The sequence below is a fragment of the Lycium ferocissimum genome, chromosome 6 (assembly GCF_029784015.1).
Source record: "Lycium ferocissimum isolate CSIRO_LF1 chromosome 6, AGI_CSIRO_Lferr_CH_V1, whole genome shotgun sequence".
NCBI classification, from domain to species: domain Eukaryota; kingdom Viridiplantae; phylum Streptophyta; class Magnoliopsida; order Solanales; family Solanaceae; genus Lycium; species Lycium ferocissimum.
Genome location: NC_081347.1, coordinates 65,802,967 through 65,816,965, shown reverse-complemented (window position 1 = coordinate 65,816,965; position 13,999 = coordinate 65,802,967). Strand labels below are relative to the sequence as shown.

General features: G+C 36.8%; 1 protein-coding gene and 1 pseudogene across 3 annotated transcripts; one reads left to right on the top strand and one right to left on the bottom strand.

Moving 5' to 3' along the window:
- Positions 1-85: 85 nt before the first annotated feature.
- LOC132060094 (uncharacterized) lies at positions 86-13,398 on the bottom strand. Of its 3 annotated transcripts, none has more exons than XM_059452979.1 (3): positions 13,232-13,398; positions 7,687-7,802; positions 86-666 (listed from the first exon to the last, which is right to left on the bottom strand). In XM_059452979.1, exons 2-3 carry the CDS (start codon positions 7,715-7,717, stop codon positions 314-316), a joined length of 384 nt encoding a protein of 127 aa, XP_059308962.1. In that variant the 5' UTR covers positions 7,718-7,802; positions 13,232-13,398; the 3' UTR covers positions 86-313. The 3 variants fall into 3 exon arrangements, with proteins under 3 accessions (XP_059308962.1, XP_059308960.1, XP_059308959.1); XM_059452977.1 differs by having other exon boundaries at positions 86-669; positions 13,232-13,396; XM_059452976.1 differs by having other exon boundaries at positions 86-675; positions 13,232-13,392.
- Positions 12,311-12,536, top strand: LOC132061740 (small nucleolar RNA U3; annotated as a pseudogene).
- Positions 13,399-13,999: the final 601 nt, after the last annotated feature.

Below are 13,999 nucleotides of genomic sequence, written 5' to 3'. Positions count from 1 at the left end.
CATTTTACAAAAGGATTTTTAATATGGACTTTTCAACTATTTAATATCCTAGGATCATCTCCAACACATCAAGATATATCAAATAGGAAAGTGCACAAAGGAGAAACAATAAATTGGCAAGTAAGCACGTCGCTAAAAAGATCCATCTAGCTTATAATTAGTTTCATACACAGGGATAAGACTTATATCTTGAACAACCATAAGACACATAGGGACACATTCAATCGACAGAAGCAGAACTAAGAGCCTAAGAGTGCCAGTAAAACTGGAAAACACCTTGGAGGTCCACCTCTCTGTTGTAGCATGGATAGATTTATTTCTTTGTAGGTTCTGTCCAGCCAAGGCCTGGTCGATTAATGCTTTCACGCTTCCCTTCGTAGTCCCAAGCATCACAAATAGAAGCTTCAAAGTCGGTGGTATCAGCTGCCATAGGAAGAACACTATTTAAGTCGTCTCTCGCTCCTAGACCTCCGGCTCTTATTACGTCATCCATAGTGATATCCGCCTCCATGTTTACTTCGCCACGAGATTTCTCATGTGCTGGAGCCACATCACCTGCGACATTCCTACCACCTTGACCTTGATTCACGTCAGAAGTCTCTGAATCATGTTGCAGTTTTTGATAGGATTCAGTGCCTTCATTCTTTGTGCTATGGTATTTCTTAGCTGCTGCAGCTAAAGATGCATCATGTCAAGGGCAAGACATCATGTTTTTGCAACATTTGGAATTGATTTAAGATCAGAAGCACTTTATTATCATCTAATTGGACAACCGCAAAGTTTCAGAACACCTCAAATACATTCTGTCAACGAGAAAATTCATGAAACGATGACATACAGAACTTGTGTTAACTACCCTCAGGGATAGTGCATTAAAGCCCTTTTTTGACAAAACGGAATTATCCTAGTTTTTATTGCTCCTTTCTTCCTGAAAAAAAGGTAAAATACTGCATTTAGGATGCACTAATCCTTATATCGTCAAGGTTATTGTATAAGGTTTAATATCTTCGAAGTTGGCATCTATAAATGTTGTCAAGCCCCATATAACGAACTACGTATTTTATTTTTGCATACTCTCTTTCTCCTTCTGAATTTCTGTGTTGACCTTTCATCTTCTATCATCTAGAACTGACAATCTTTAAGTACATGACGAATCAAGGATGTGAATTGTGATCTGCAGTTTTCTCATTTGGGCAGAGAGATCCAGTCAACAAAGAATGACAAATGCTTGGAAAAGTTATCGAATTTACCAAGCTTTAAATCTTCCTTAAGGGCTCTAAAATAGATCATTAACAATATCTAATTTGGAAGTTCAAGTCGTTCTCTTGGCTTCAGTAGCTAAGGCATATACTTGGTATATCCTTAAGATCCCTCACTGTCCTTCAAAAACATTTTATCCAACTACTAGAAGGAGAACTTCCAAATTGATAATATATCACTAGTGGGTCAATTGATTATGTATATATGGTAACCACCAAAAAATCAAATGATCAAAATATTTCATTGGGGCGATTTTTTCGAGAACTTAAAAGTAATGAATTTTCCAATAACTTAAGGGTGAAATACTGATGTACGGATAATAATTCCCACAATAGACTGAACAGGAGCCCTTTTCCCCTCACGACGTTGTGCCCTGATCAACTCCATTTCTTAACTAAGGAAAAGAAATTGACCGAAAAAGAGAGTGAGAAACTATTATGTTATTTCTCTTGGGAAAGAGGGAAGTTATTAATTTCTGAAAGGCATTATTTACTCTTGCGATAGAGACCCTTTTGCCAGTTCCCTAGCGAAGAGGATGCATCATGTCCTGCTACACAGAGGACGTTACTTAATCTTATAGATAATCATCCCGATGTGGCAATTCCAGCGTTTTTGCAACAGCCTTTCACCCTTAATCTAATGATGATGCACTTCGTTCTCAGAAGTGCGAAGCTTTTGAGTAACCAATCAAAATGTCTTCCTGTGTTCTGACAATATCCCCTGCTCTAGAAAACTGCTAAACTTTAGTAAGTCCTACACCTTAAGTTTCTAACAGTCCATCAACGGTAGTATCTATCTACTTACCCTTAAGGAATTGTGAGAAAATACGGGAGAAAATAGTATTATTAAATTGTGTATCTACATTATTACATTGAGCCCTATTTATAGACACTACATCCTAATCCTTTTCCATTTAGGATACTGCATACAAATGCTATTCCTATTCCTATTCATATTCTAACACTCCCCTCAAGCGGGTGCATACAAGTCATATGTACCGAGCTTGTTACAGATGTATCTAATATGAGGACGACTGAGTGACTTGGTGAAAATATCCGCAAGCTGATCACTCGACTTCACAAATTTATTAACAATATCTCCGGAGAGTATCTTTTCCCTGACAAAGTGATAGTCAATCTCAATGTGCTTAGTCCTCTCATGAAATACCGGATTTGATGCAATATGAAGGCCGCTTTGTTATCACACACAAGTACCATTTGACTGATTTCTCCAAATTTTAGTTCTCTGAGCAACTGCTTAATCCAAACTAGCTCACATGTTGCTACAGCCATTGCTCGACATTCTAATTCGACACTAGATCGAGCAAGGACACTCTGTTTCTTACTCTTCCAGGACACCAAATTACCTCCTACTAACACACAATATCCAGATGAAGAACGTCTATCAGAGGGTGATCCTGCATAATCAGCATTTGTGTATCCAACGATCTGCTCATGGCCTTGATCTTCGAAATGCAGTCCTTTACGTGGAGCTGACTTAATATATCGCAGAATGCGGACAAATGCATCCCAATGACTATCACAGAGAGAATTCATAAACTAACTTACAACATTCACAGGAAACGAAATGTCAGGTCCAATCACTGCGAGATAATTCAACTTACCAACCAGCCTCCTCCTAAGTGGCTCCCCCTGTCCTGGCAGGAGTTCAGCATTCGGATCCATAGGAATGTCAATGGGTCTACATCCCATCATTTCTCTCGCTTCAGATATGAAACTTTGAGTATTAAGAGATGCTCTTGTTATTCCCAATAAGACGACTCGGTAACAGATCGCTTCTTCCAAAGGCATACTTGCGTAGCGAAATAACAATACCTGACGTGGATTGGGCAACCTCAATACCTAGAAAATACTTCAGTTTGCCAAGATCTTTAGTCTGGAAATGCTGAAAGAGTTGTTTCTTTAAATTAGTGATGCTATCTTGATCATTGCCAGTTATAACGATATCGTCAACATTGCCAGTTATAACCCTCAGGGGTTGGCCTGGTGGCAATTGACTTGAGCCTTGGGGTGCTCCCTTTCAAGGTCTCAAGTTCGAAACCCGCTGGGTGCAAACAATTTACGAGGGCCATCGGACGGGGAAACCTGAATTACCCGTGGTGCACTTGCGGGAAACTATCTTGATTAGTCGGGGCTCGAAGAGACTCGGACACCGGTGCTTAATCAAAAAAAAATAAAAAATAACGATATCGTCAACATAAACCACCAAATAAATACACAAATGCGGGGCGAGAATGTCGATAACACACAAAATGATGCCTTGTTACCTGCAAGTCATGCCAAACTCCCGAATTACTATGTCTTTGAATTTACCAAACCAAGGCTCGAGGAGGCATTTCAGACTATAAAGTGACCAACGCAATCGACATACCAGATTAAACTCCCCCTAAGCAACCAAACCAGGTGGTTGCTCACCATGGAGAAAAGCTTTCTTAGTGTCCAACTGATAAAGAGGTCAATGGCGGACAGCAGCCATGGATAGAAAAAGACGGACAGATGCTATTTTAGCCACGAGGGAGAAAGTATCACTATAATCAAGCCCAAATATCTGTGTATACCCCTTCGCAACAAGGCGAGCCTTAAGCCGATCAACTTGGCCGTCGGACTAACTTTGTTGCATAAATGACGACAACCAACAATAGATTTACCAGAACGAAGAGGAACAAGCTCCCAAGTACCACTTGTGTGTAAAGCAGACATCTCGTCAATCATAGCCTATCGTCATCCGAGATGAGAAAGGTGTAGACTTAGGAAGACTTAGGAATGGGGACAGAGGACAATGATGATACAAAGGCATAATGGGATGATGATAGACGATAATAACTTAAAGGGTATAATGTGGGTTAGTATTATGAGTGGACCGTTTTTCTTTCCGAAGTGCAATCGGCTGATTAGGAGGAGACAAGTTCGGAGTAGGTGCAGGGCCCGACGCATGACGTGAATTATATGGACCTGATGTTGGGTTTGATGCTGGACGCTGTCGACGATGATAAGTCAAAAGTGGTAGCACTGTGACTGGAAATGTAGTAATGACTGTAGATTCCTCAAAGGTCAGTGTAGGTAAAACCTAAGGTATAGGTAAGACCTCAGAGATATCAGAAGGAGACCTAAAGTAAGGTTGAGACTCAAAAAATGTGACATCAGCAGACATAAGATATCGACGGAGATCAGGTAAGAACTAACGATACCCCTTTTCAACCCGAGAATAACCAAGCAAGACACATTTAAGAGAGCGAAGAGCTAATTTGTCTGTCCCCGGAGCTAGATTATGTACAAAACATGTGCTCCCAAAAACACGAGGAGGAAGAGAGTATAGAGATAACGGAGGATATACTATGGAATATAGAATCTGATTCTGAATAGAAGATGAGAGCATTCGATTAATTAAATGGCCAGACGTGAGGACTGCATCACCCCAAAAACGCAGCGAAACATGGGATTCAATGAGAAGAGTGCGAGCAGTCTCAATGAGATGCGTATTCTTCCTTTCTGCTACCCCATTTTGCTGAGGGGTGTAGAGACAAGATGTTTGATGAATAATTCCTTGGTGAGTCATAAAGCTGGCTTTGGCCCCGGGAGGATTTGTATTCTAAGGCATTATCACTACGAAAAGTATGAATAGAAACACCAAATCGATTTAGTATTTCAGCACAACTACTCTTGAATATAGAGAATAACTGAGAACGACATTTCATTAAGAATAGCCAAGTACGTCTGGAAAAATCGTCAATGAAACGAACAAAATAACGAAATCCTAAAGGTGAACTGACTTTACTAGCACCCCAACTATTAGAATGAACTATTGAAAAAAATAGACTGCGCGACTCTCGACCTACGTTGAAAGGTAGTGCGAGTGTGTTTCCCAAATTGACACGACTCACAATCTAATTTGGACAAACTAGACAAACGAAGCACCATCTTTTGTAGCTTGAACAGACTCGGATGTCCCAAACGTTTATGGATCAAGTCTGGAGGATCTGTAACGGAGCATGCTGTGGAGGAATTAGGAGAGGTAAGTGTTCGATAGTAGAGGCCTTGTAATTCATATCCTGTACCAATCACCCGTCCCCTACTGCGGCTCTGCATAACAAAAGAATTATCAAGAAATCAAGAAATATTATGACACAATTTAGGGCAAGTGTCAAACTACTGACAGATGCAATATTAAAAGAACAACCAGGGACATAAAAAACAGAGTTTAGAGTGACAGAAGATAGGGGATTAGCTTGTCCAACCCTTTTTGGTTTTGTTTGGATCCCATTGGCTAAAGTAACCGGAGGAAGAGACTGTGAATAAATAATATTTGACAAAAGTGATTTGTTACCAAAAATATCATCAGAAGAGCCTGAGTCAACGACCCACGATGGAGGGATACTAAATTGTGAAACACAGGCGAAGGAATTACCAGCAACAGAAGTGTTAGGCTGAGAATCAGTGGCTACTTGTGGAGATGTCTGCTTACTTGCTCGATACTGAAGGTACTTATTATATTCAACTTCAGATAAAAGCCTCGGATTTCCTGTAGTGTCAATCTGAGCAACATGAGCATTATTGGGTGGTTGACCGTGCAGAGCACGACACACGTCACGAGTGTGTCCAAACTTATGACAATAACTACACTGAACATCATTGGGTAGTGGACCATGTAGAGCAGGGCATACGTTGCGACTGTGTCCAAACTTATGACAATAACTACACTTAGTTGGAGATTTTCCAAAGCGACATCCCCCCTCGTCGATTATCCATAGACTGAGATGTTTAATTCTCTATAGTTTGAGATGCGAGAATAGAGAAGTCAACGGTTGGTAATGAAACCACTGTGTGATTAGGAGGCGCAGCAAGACGAAGCAAAGAAGAAAATAGTTCATCAATTGTAGGAACCGTAGGACTAGTCAAAATCTGATCACGCACCGAACCAAGGTCAATGGGAAGTCCAGTAAGCGTAAGAACTAGAAACAACATATGTCTTTGCTCCTGTTGTTTTTCAACGTTCATAGTGACTGACATCAACTGCTCAAATTCCTCCATGACTGCTTGTACCTCCCCACGTAAGTAGACATATCTGATTCCTGTTTCTTTAAGTTGGTCATCCGAGATATCACATCATAAAATCGAAATATGTCATTAGTGTATAAAGTGCGATCCTTTTCCCAAACTGAATAACATGTCTAGAAGCAACGGAACAAGGGCATCAACTTGGGATCAATAGATCGCCACATAAGGCTACATAATTGAGCATTAACCTTCTCCCATTGTGTTTTGGCCTTTCCATCTGTCTCACTAACCTTTTCACTAGCCTTTTCTTTTTCGTCAACCACAATAGCCTTTTGCGTTAAGTGATCTTGAACACCTTGACCCTTGCACCCCAACTCAACCGAGGAAGCCCAAGCTAAATAGTTTGAACTTCCCATTAACGGTTCAGAAGTAATCGTAGGGCTTGAAGTTCCGATTCCCGTGTTTTTGGAGCCAAAAATATCATATCCGAGAGACATGGCTCAAAACTTTAAGAAAGACACACAAAACAGGGACAAAACTTAGCTGATGGTGCCAAGAAAACAGAGATCCGGAAGCTGCCAAAAATCAGCCGTGCGGAAAAATAAAAGTGATCGGAAGTCAGAAATAACTGCTAGGGTAGGTGCGGAATTGCTAACACACCAGGCTGGAAAAAAAATCTGTCAAAAAAGTGGACGGAAAAATGCAGATCTGCCTGAAACAATGCAGCAGTAATTCCGGCGATCGGAATTTTCTGCAAACTGATATAAAGTGCTCGGAAGACTTGGGCAACCTCAGTTGAAGAGAAAGACCTCAACTCAAGAGAAACAGGTTGGAAAACAGCACTGTATCATCGGAAAAATAGTGTTGAGCTGCCGGAAACACTGTTCACGTCGGAAAAATTGTTCCACCGATAATATTCTATTATGACTCTGATATCATGTGAGAAAGTAAGGGAGAAAATATTATTGTTGAATTGTGTATCTACATTATTACATTGAGATTGTATATAGTATCCTATTCCTGTTAGAATAGGAATAGGATTGTATATAGCATCCTATTCCTATTCTAACAAGAATATTCAAGTGGGTTTTGTCATTTTGCCTATCCAACTCAACATCTTTTTACTACTTTTTTGAAGATATTTTTTTTTGAAAATGTAACATTACTTTTTTGAAGATATTATGTCCTAAAACTATTGGTTAGCTTTTCCCGATGATATACATTCATGTAAACCACTAATTAAAACCTCTTGCAGAAGCCAAAGGACACACACAGTTCTATGATCTGTTCGAAAATTAAAAAGCAACGAACTATGCATAAATTAATCGTTTTCAGTAGAAACAGAAATACTCTTAGGAGGCCTGGTGTCCGCAATGGGCAGAAACGGAGACCAAATAACTAGCCGAAATACCTTGTGAAGCTCCAAGAGCATTGTGGTCCATTCTGCCTATATTAAAAAGGAGGTAAGATTGTCAATAGCAAGTATCTTAACCAGCTCACAACCCCTCGAGAGAACCTTCAAAAACCCTGTTATAGCAACAGAATCTATTATTGTCAAAGGACAAGAAACCATAAACGCAGACTACAAAATAAGACATCTATACTAAACAGTCAAGCAATTGAGGAAGAGAATATGCGTTACACTTCTCAATATTTGTCAGATCAAGACTCAAATTTCGAAACCAAATGATTGTTGTTACTGAAAACCATTACTTGCGTTTGTTTTTATCTCCTCTCTCAAACAAAGACAAATAGAAAACCTAACATGCAATTACCAATGTAAATTCCAGTCATTTCTTGAACTAGTTACCTAGACTGTTTACCAAACTTCCCTAATCATATATCATCAGTCATTAAAAGATATGGAAAGGTGGGGGAATATCAATTTCAAATCATTCTTCAAACAACTTGCTTATACTCCAAAACCAATCTTTTATAATCCCTCCGAATCAAAAAGAGTGTCCACTTAGCCATTTGCGCAGCCCTTAAGAAAATACAAACTCCTAGACCAAAATAGGTAATTTGGCTACACAGCCCCTAATTAAATAGGTATTGGGATTTGATCACATAGCACTTAATAGGGGCAAATCTAGAAAGATAAGGTTAATTCTTTCTTGATTTGATAAGTGGACAAGACAATCTTTTTGACCCAAGAAAAAAAGGCTAACTGGACACTCTTTTTGATCCCGAGGGAGTACCCTTTTAAGAAATTTTTGTGTCAATCTTTCCTTCTGCTTTTCTTTCTTGTCTTTTTTTAGGGAGTGATTGGTGGTATTCGCACTCACTTGCATGTACCTTGGCTAATTTACTCAGTAAACTGGTAAACCTGTACACCAAGTTTAGAGCAAAGGCAAAGGACGGATATAGTGTTAGAGATCTGGGTTCATCCAAACCCAGTATTTTAGCTCAAACTTTGTATTTGTGTTAACAAATTCACTAAGTACAAATGAGCTGGGGTAGAATTTCAAATTCGAACTACAAAGTTCAAACTTTGGATCTGCCTCCGCAAATGGGATCACACTAAGGGGTCGTTTGGTTGTTGGTTCGAGTTATGCATGTATTAGTAATGGTTGTTGGTTAGAGTTATGCATGTATTAATAATGCAAGGATTACATATGTATTGGTTATTCCATCTTCTACCCTGCATAGAATAACGCATAAATTGACTCATAACTTATACATGTTTTAGTTATGTGGGATTGTAAAATGATGACCAAATAGCATACTTGGTGTGCTGAATTTTATACAAAACAACTAAAAAAGCCAAACATGGTAGTATTAGCCATGCTAATTCTTATACATGAATAACTCTCTTCCTAACCAGCAACCAAACGACGTCTAAGTGTTGTATCTAGAACTCGATCAATAATCACCCAAATGGCGTCATGTTGCCTCGCACTCTTCGACAATCCATAGACAAAGTCCATGGCTATCTCGTCCCACTTCCACTGTAGTATCTGAACTGGCTGTAAAGGTCCTGCTAGTCTCTAATGCTCAGCCTTAACCAGCTGGCACACTAAGCATTTACGAGGGATCTTCAGGTTGTTACTCTTATGTCTCAACCGCTCAGCCAATTCCTACATTTGCAAACATACATCTAGACTCCAGCTAGAAAGAGTAACACATAAATATATTAATATTCAAAGACTGCACATAAATTATGAATCTTTCAATCATTTCAAAACACCAACTTCTTCTCCATCCTGTTGGAAATATTAACAATATTAATCAGTAAAATGAACAAAAGGAGGACAAAAGGATAGAATCAACTTATCGGATGAACGTTGCGTCGTGGCAAGCCACTACCTTGAAAGCGATTTCGGACCGACTGTGGTGCAAATCGTTTAGCCCGATCGCTCCCCAAGGTTCCACAACACTTCCAAACACTTGCACTAGACGCTGGAAGTTTGGAGTTTACACAAACACAATTGCACTAGTGGATAGAAGAAGGCTATAGCAAAGTATGTAGCTTTTTACTTTATCTTTTTTGCTATCTACAAATGTGATCCCATAAGATCATATATATAGCAAAGTGTAGCTATTTTCTGAAAATGTTTTTTATTAAACTATAGTAATTAAGGTCATAAACACTATTGTAATGAAGGCCATAAAGGCAATCCAAAATATTTTTCTTCATTATGAAGGCTACCATTAAGACTCATAAAACATATAATCAATTCTTCTTTTGACCAAAATTAATAGTAGATAATCTAAAAATTTCAAAGATGTTTCTTATTCTTTATTTGAGATATTAAAATGTAAATATATATTTTACAATCCCCCGCATATCTCAAAAAAAAAAAAGATAAGAAATAATTTCTAGGCAAAAGGAAGGAACATGTACTTAAGTGTTAATATCTTTCGATTTGAATTAATACATAATGAAATGAGACAACACCTAATATTCACAAAGTGAAGTACTCTTGAACTAAATGGACATAAGTTGAGACCCCCACAACACATAGGATATCCTTAATTTTATACAAACTCTGCGATACTAAGAAAATGCTTTTATGGTCATGCACACACCTCGGGTTTTATGAGTGCTCTAGAAAGACAACCCAAGTGTTTCATAAAAGACGATCACACCTTTACACTCATGTAGGTGATTCCATCATGTCTATCTCAAATAAACCACATTAAGGCTATGGAATCATTAAGAGCAGAATAAGCTCAACCTTCTCATATCAAGCAGTGAATTCACTAAGTGCTTCTCAATAGCACCACCACTACGGTTTATGAAAACATTAAGAGTAAAACTCAAGTAAAACCATCAAGTGCATCTCAAACGCACCCCCACAACGGGCTATGAATTAAGAGTAAAACTCAACCTTACAAAACACTACCACACGCCGCAGGGATAGGATATGTAGTGTATATTGACGGCCTATATGGCTTCGTTTGACTACAAACGGATATCCACCACATTACCTCAATCCATGGGCTTTAGCCCTATCCCCATCGATGTTTCAAGAATCATTCAACCCTTGATTAAAGGATCCGTCAAATTTCTCTCGGGTCTTACAAATTCCAAGGAAATAACACCACGCTTCAACAATGCTTGACAGCATCATGTCTAACGCAAATGTGTATTTTTTTCCCCATTATACATACTACTCTTAGCAATTTCAATTGTCTCGTGTGAGTCACAATGTAAGGAAACTGGTGTAGCTTGTTCTCCCACAATGACACATCTGCCGATATGGTTGATCAAAATCATCATATATAAATAATAACATATGAGTTATTTCAAGATTAATATATGCATTTGTAACACTTTTTTTTTTCAAAAGCATTCTTAGAGATGCAAATCACATTTGTAATGATGAATATTTTTCTCATTTCATTAACCCCCACTATTTTGAGAATTTAAATACTCATAAAAAGATATCACATACTCCCTCTGTTTCAATTTATGTGAACCTATTTCCTTATTAGTCCGTGCCAAAAAGGATGACCCCTTTCTATATTTGGAAACACTTTACCTTTATGCAATGATTTATAGCCACATAATATATATATATGACTCATTTAGGACCACAAGTTTAAAAGTCTTCTCTTCTTTCTTAAACCCCGTGCCCAGTCAAATGGGTTCACATAAATTGAAATGGAGGAAGTATTAATGAAGAAGTTTTAGGTATAAGCTAATCTTACCTTTTCATCTCTTGAGTTTGATAGGCAGAAAAGTGCTTTATCTTTTCAACTCACAACAGGGCTAGTAGAGAACGTTTGCCTAGATATCCGCTGATTTTTCAACTCTTTATCAACTTGACATCCACGAAAGAAATATAATATATCTTTCCACCTCTACTAACTGTGTTCTTGAAATCAGCTAAGTCCGAATGGACTAGTTTTCTACTAGCGACAGTCTTAAAAGGTTTTTGCTATGTTTTGCTTCTACACAAACTGGACACTTAGAAAATTTATCAACATTCATCGCAAGAATTAAATTCATATTTTTAACTCTTTAATAGAAGCAATATTAGCAATAGCCTACCCTGCCACAAATCAATAAACTCAACAATATGAGCATATTTGAGAGTACTTTCATTATTAATGATCTCTTAAAGTATAGAGAAATTCACATTTTGAGTTATCAAACACATTTGAAATTATCATATAGGTTCACCAACCTTAAGGTAATATTTAGGGCCCGTTTATCCATGAGAATTATTCACTTTTTTCATTTTATGGTGTTTGGCCGAAAAAATTCCAAATACAACTTGAAGTTGTATTTGGAATTTGGAAAACAACCAAAACTTGTTTTTCACTTTTGTCCACTTTCAATACATTTAAACAGCCAAATATTCTTTGCAAAAACTATAACCAAACACAACTCCATCTTCAACTCCAACTTCAACTCCAAAATACCAAATAAAGTGAAAAATATTTGATTTTCATGGCCAAACGCCTACTTAAATGTAAATACCATTTATTCACAAGGTCAAGAAACTGTATAACAACTTTCAAGTGTAGATATGATCCTCCCAATTTAAATAATTCATATCTGTCCACAACTAGAAATTAAACTCCACATGATCTTACAGGCAACATATTTATGTTAATATGTTCAAGTAAGGTCGTACCACTGTATCCTTGAGTTCTAAGGAGACAGGAAATCAAGTCTGGTTGATGAAGCATGGCCATGTGACCCGAGCGTGATTAACAGCCTTCCACGGCTCCTCGAGTAGTGGAGCAGTAGATGATCGTTCTTGGACCTGTTCTGAGGTTTGATATGGTCTCATGGCTGTCTGACAAACTCAACTCTTTATTGTAAAATCTATATTTATATTTTAATATCTCAAATAAAGAATAAGAAACATCTTTGAAATCTATATATTATCTACTATTAATTTTGATCAAAAGAAGAATTGATTATAAGATTTTACTTTGTCTTTTTTGCTATCTACAAATATGATCCCATAAGATCATATATATAGCAAAGTATGTAGTTTTTTTCTGAAAAACTTTTTTTACTAAATTATAGGAGTAATTAAGGTCAAAAAAACTATTGTAATGAAGGCCATAAAGACAATACAATTCAAAATATTTTTCTTCATTATGAAGGCTACCATTAAGACTCATAAAAAATATAATCAATTCTTCTTTTGACCAAAATTAATAGTAGATAATATATAGATTTCAAAGATGTTTCTTATTCTTTATTTGAGATATTAAGCATATACTAGGCAACTCTTCAACATAAGCTAGCTATTTGCAAGAAAATAACTCAATCCCTCGTAGAGCAAGAAAGGTGAAAACTTAGCTAGAACCATCACAAGAAAACAAGTCATCCATTGAGAAAACGCTCAAAATACTAAAATATAATCAGCAAGCACTGAAAAGAACCAAATTCAACCAAAAAAAAAATATCTTGGTTTATGCACCTATTGATTTATATAACACAACTCTACTGCATCATATAAATAGATACAAAAGGGGGTTAGCAAACATACCAAGATGAAGAAGAACCAAAAGGGTGTCTCAAATATCAACTATTCTGCTGTATGTTATGGGATTTTTTAATTTTTGAGCACTCTGTTATTTTGTTTTATGCTGGAGTTGAGTTGACAGTACAAAATAATACGTGTAGTAAAGGGAACGAAAACACGTACTCCTACTAGTCTTTTTGCAATGGTGGCTACTCATGAATTAGATTCCTGGAAAAATGATGGTACAAGCTCCAATGGCCCACTCTTGACTTGTGCACATTGTATTGGCCCAAGTGTTTGGTTTCTTTTTCTTATGATAAAATAACATAAGTAACTATTTATTTAAGATTTTTTATTATAAAATATATAGATAATTTTACAAAATATATAGATAATTTACAAACATGATGAATTTTCATATATATTTTGTTTTATATTTTTTTCAGAAAATAATTTTTTTAAATTAAAATTATTTTTAAAAAAATATTTAAACTTTTTAATTTAAAAAAAAAATTGTTCAAAGGCTTAAAAAATTACCTCAAATTTTTATGTATCAAATTTGTATGTTAAATGTATGAATTTTTTTTTAAAGCCTTGAATATTGTATAAAAATTGTTAAAATGTTGTTGTAGTTGTATTAATTTTTCAGAAATCTAATATGAACTTTATATACGAAAAATGTGAATGAAATTATAAGTCTTGAGCGAGATATACACATTTCATACCATTCTCATACATAAAATTTTGAGCATAATATTTAAGCATTGATCAAGATATATCCATTTCATACGC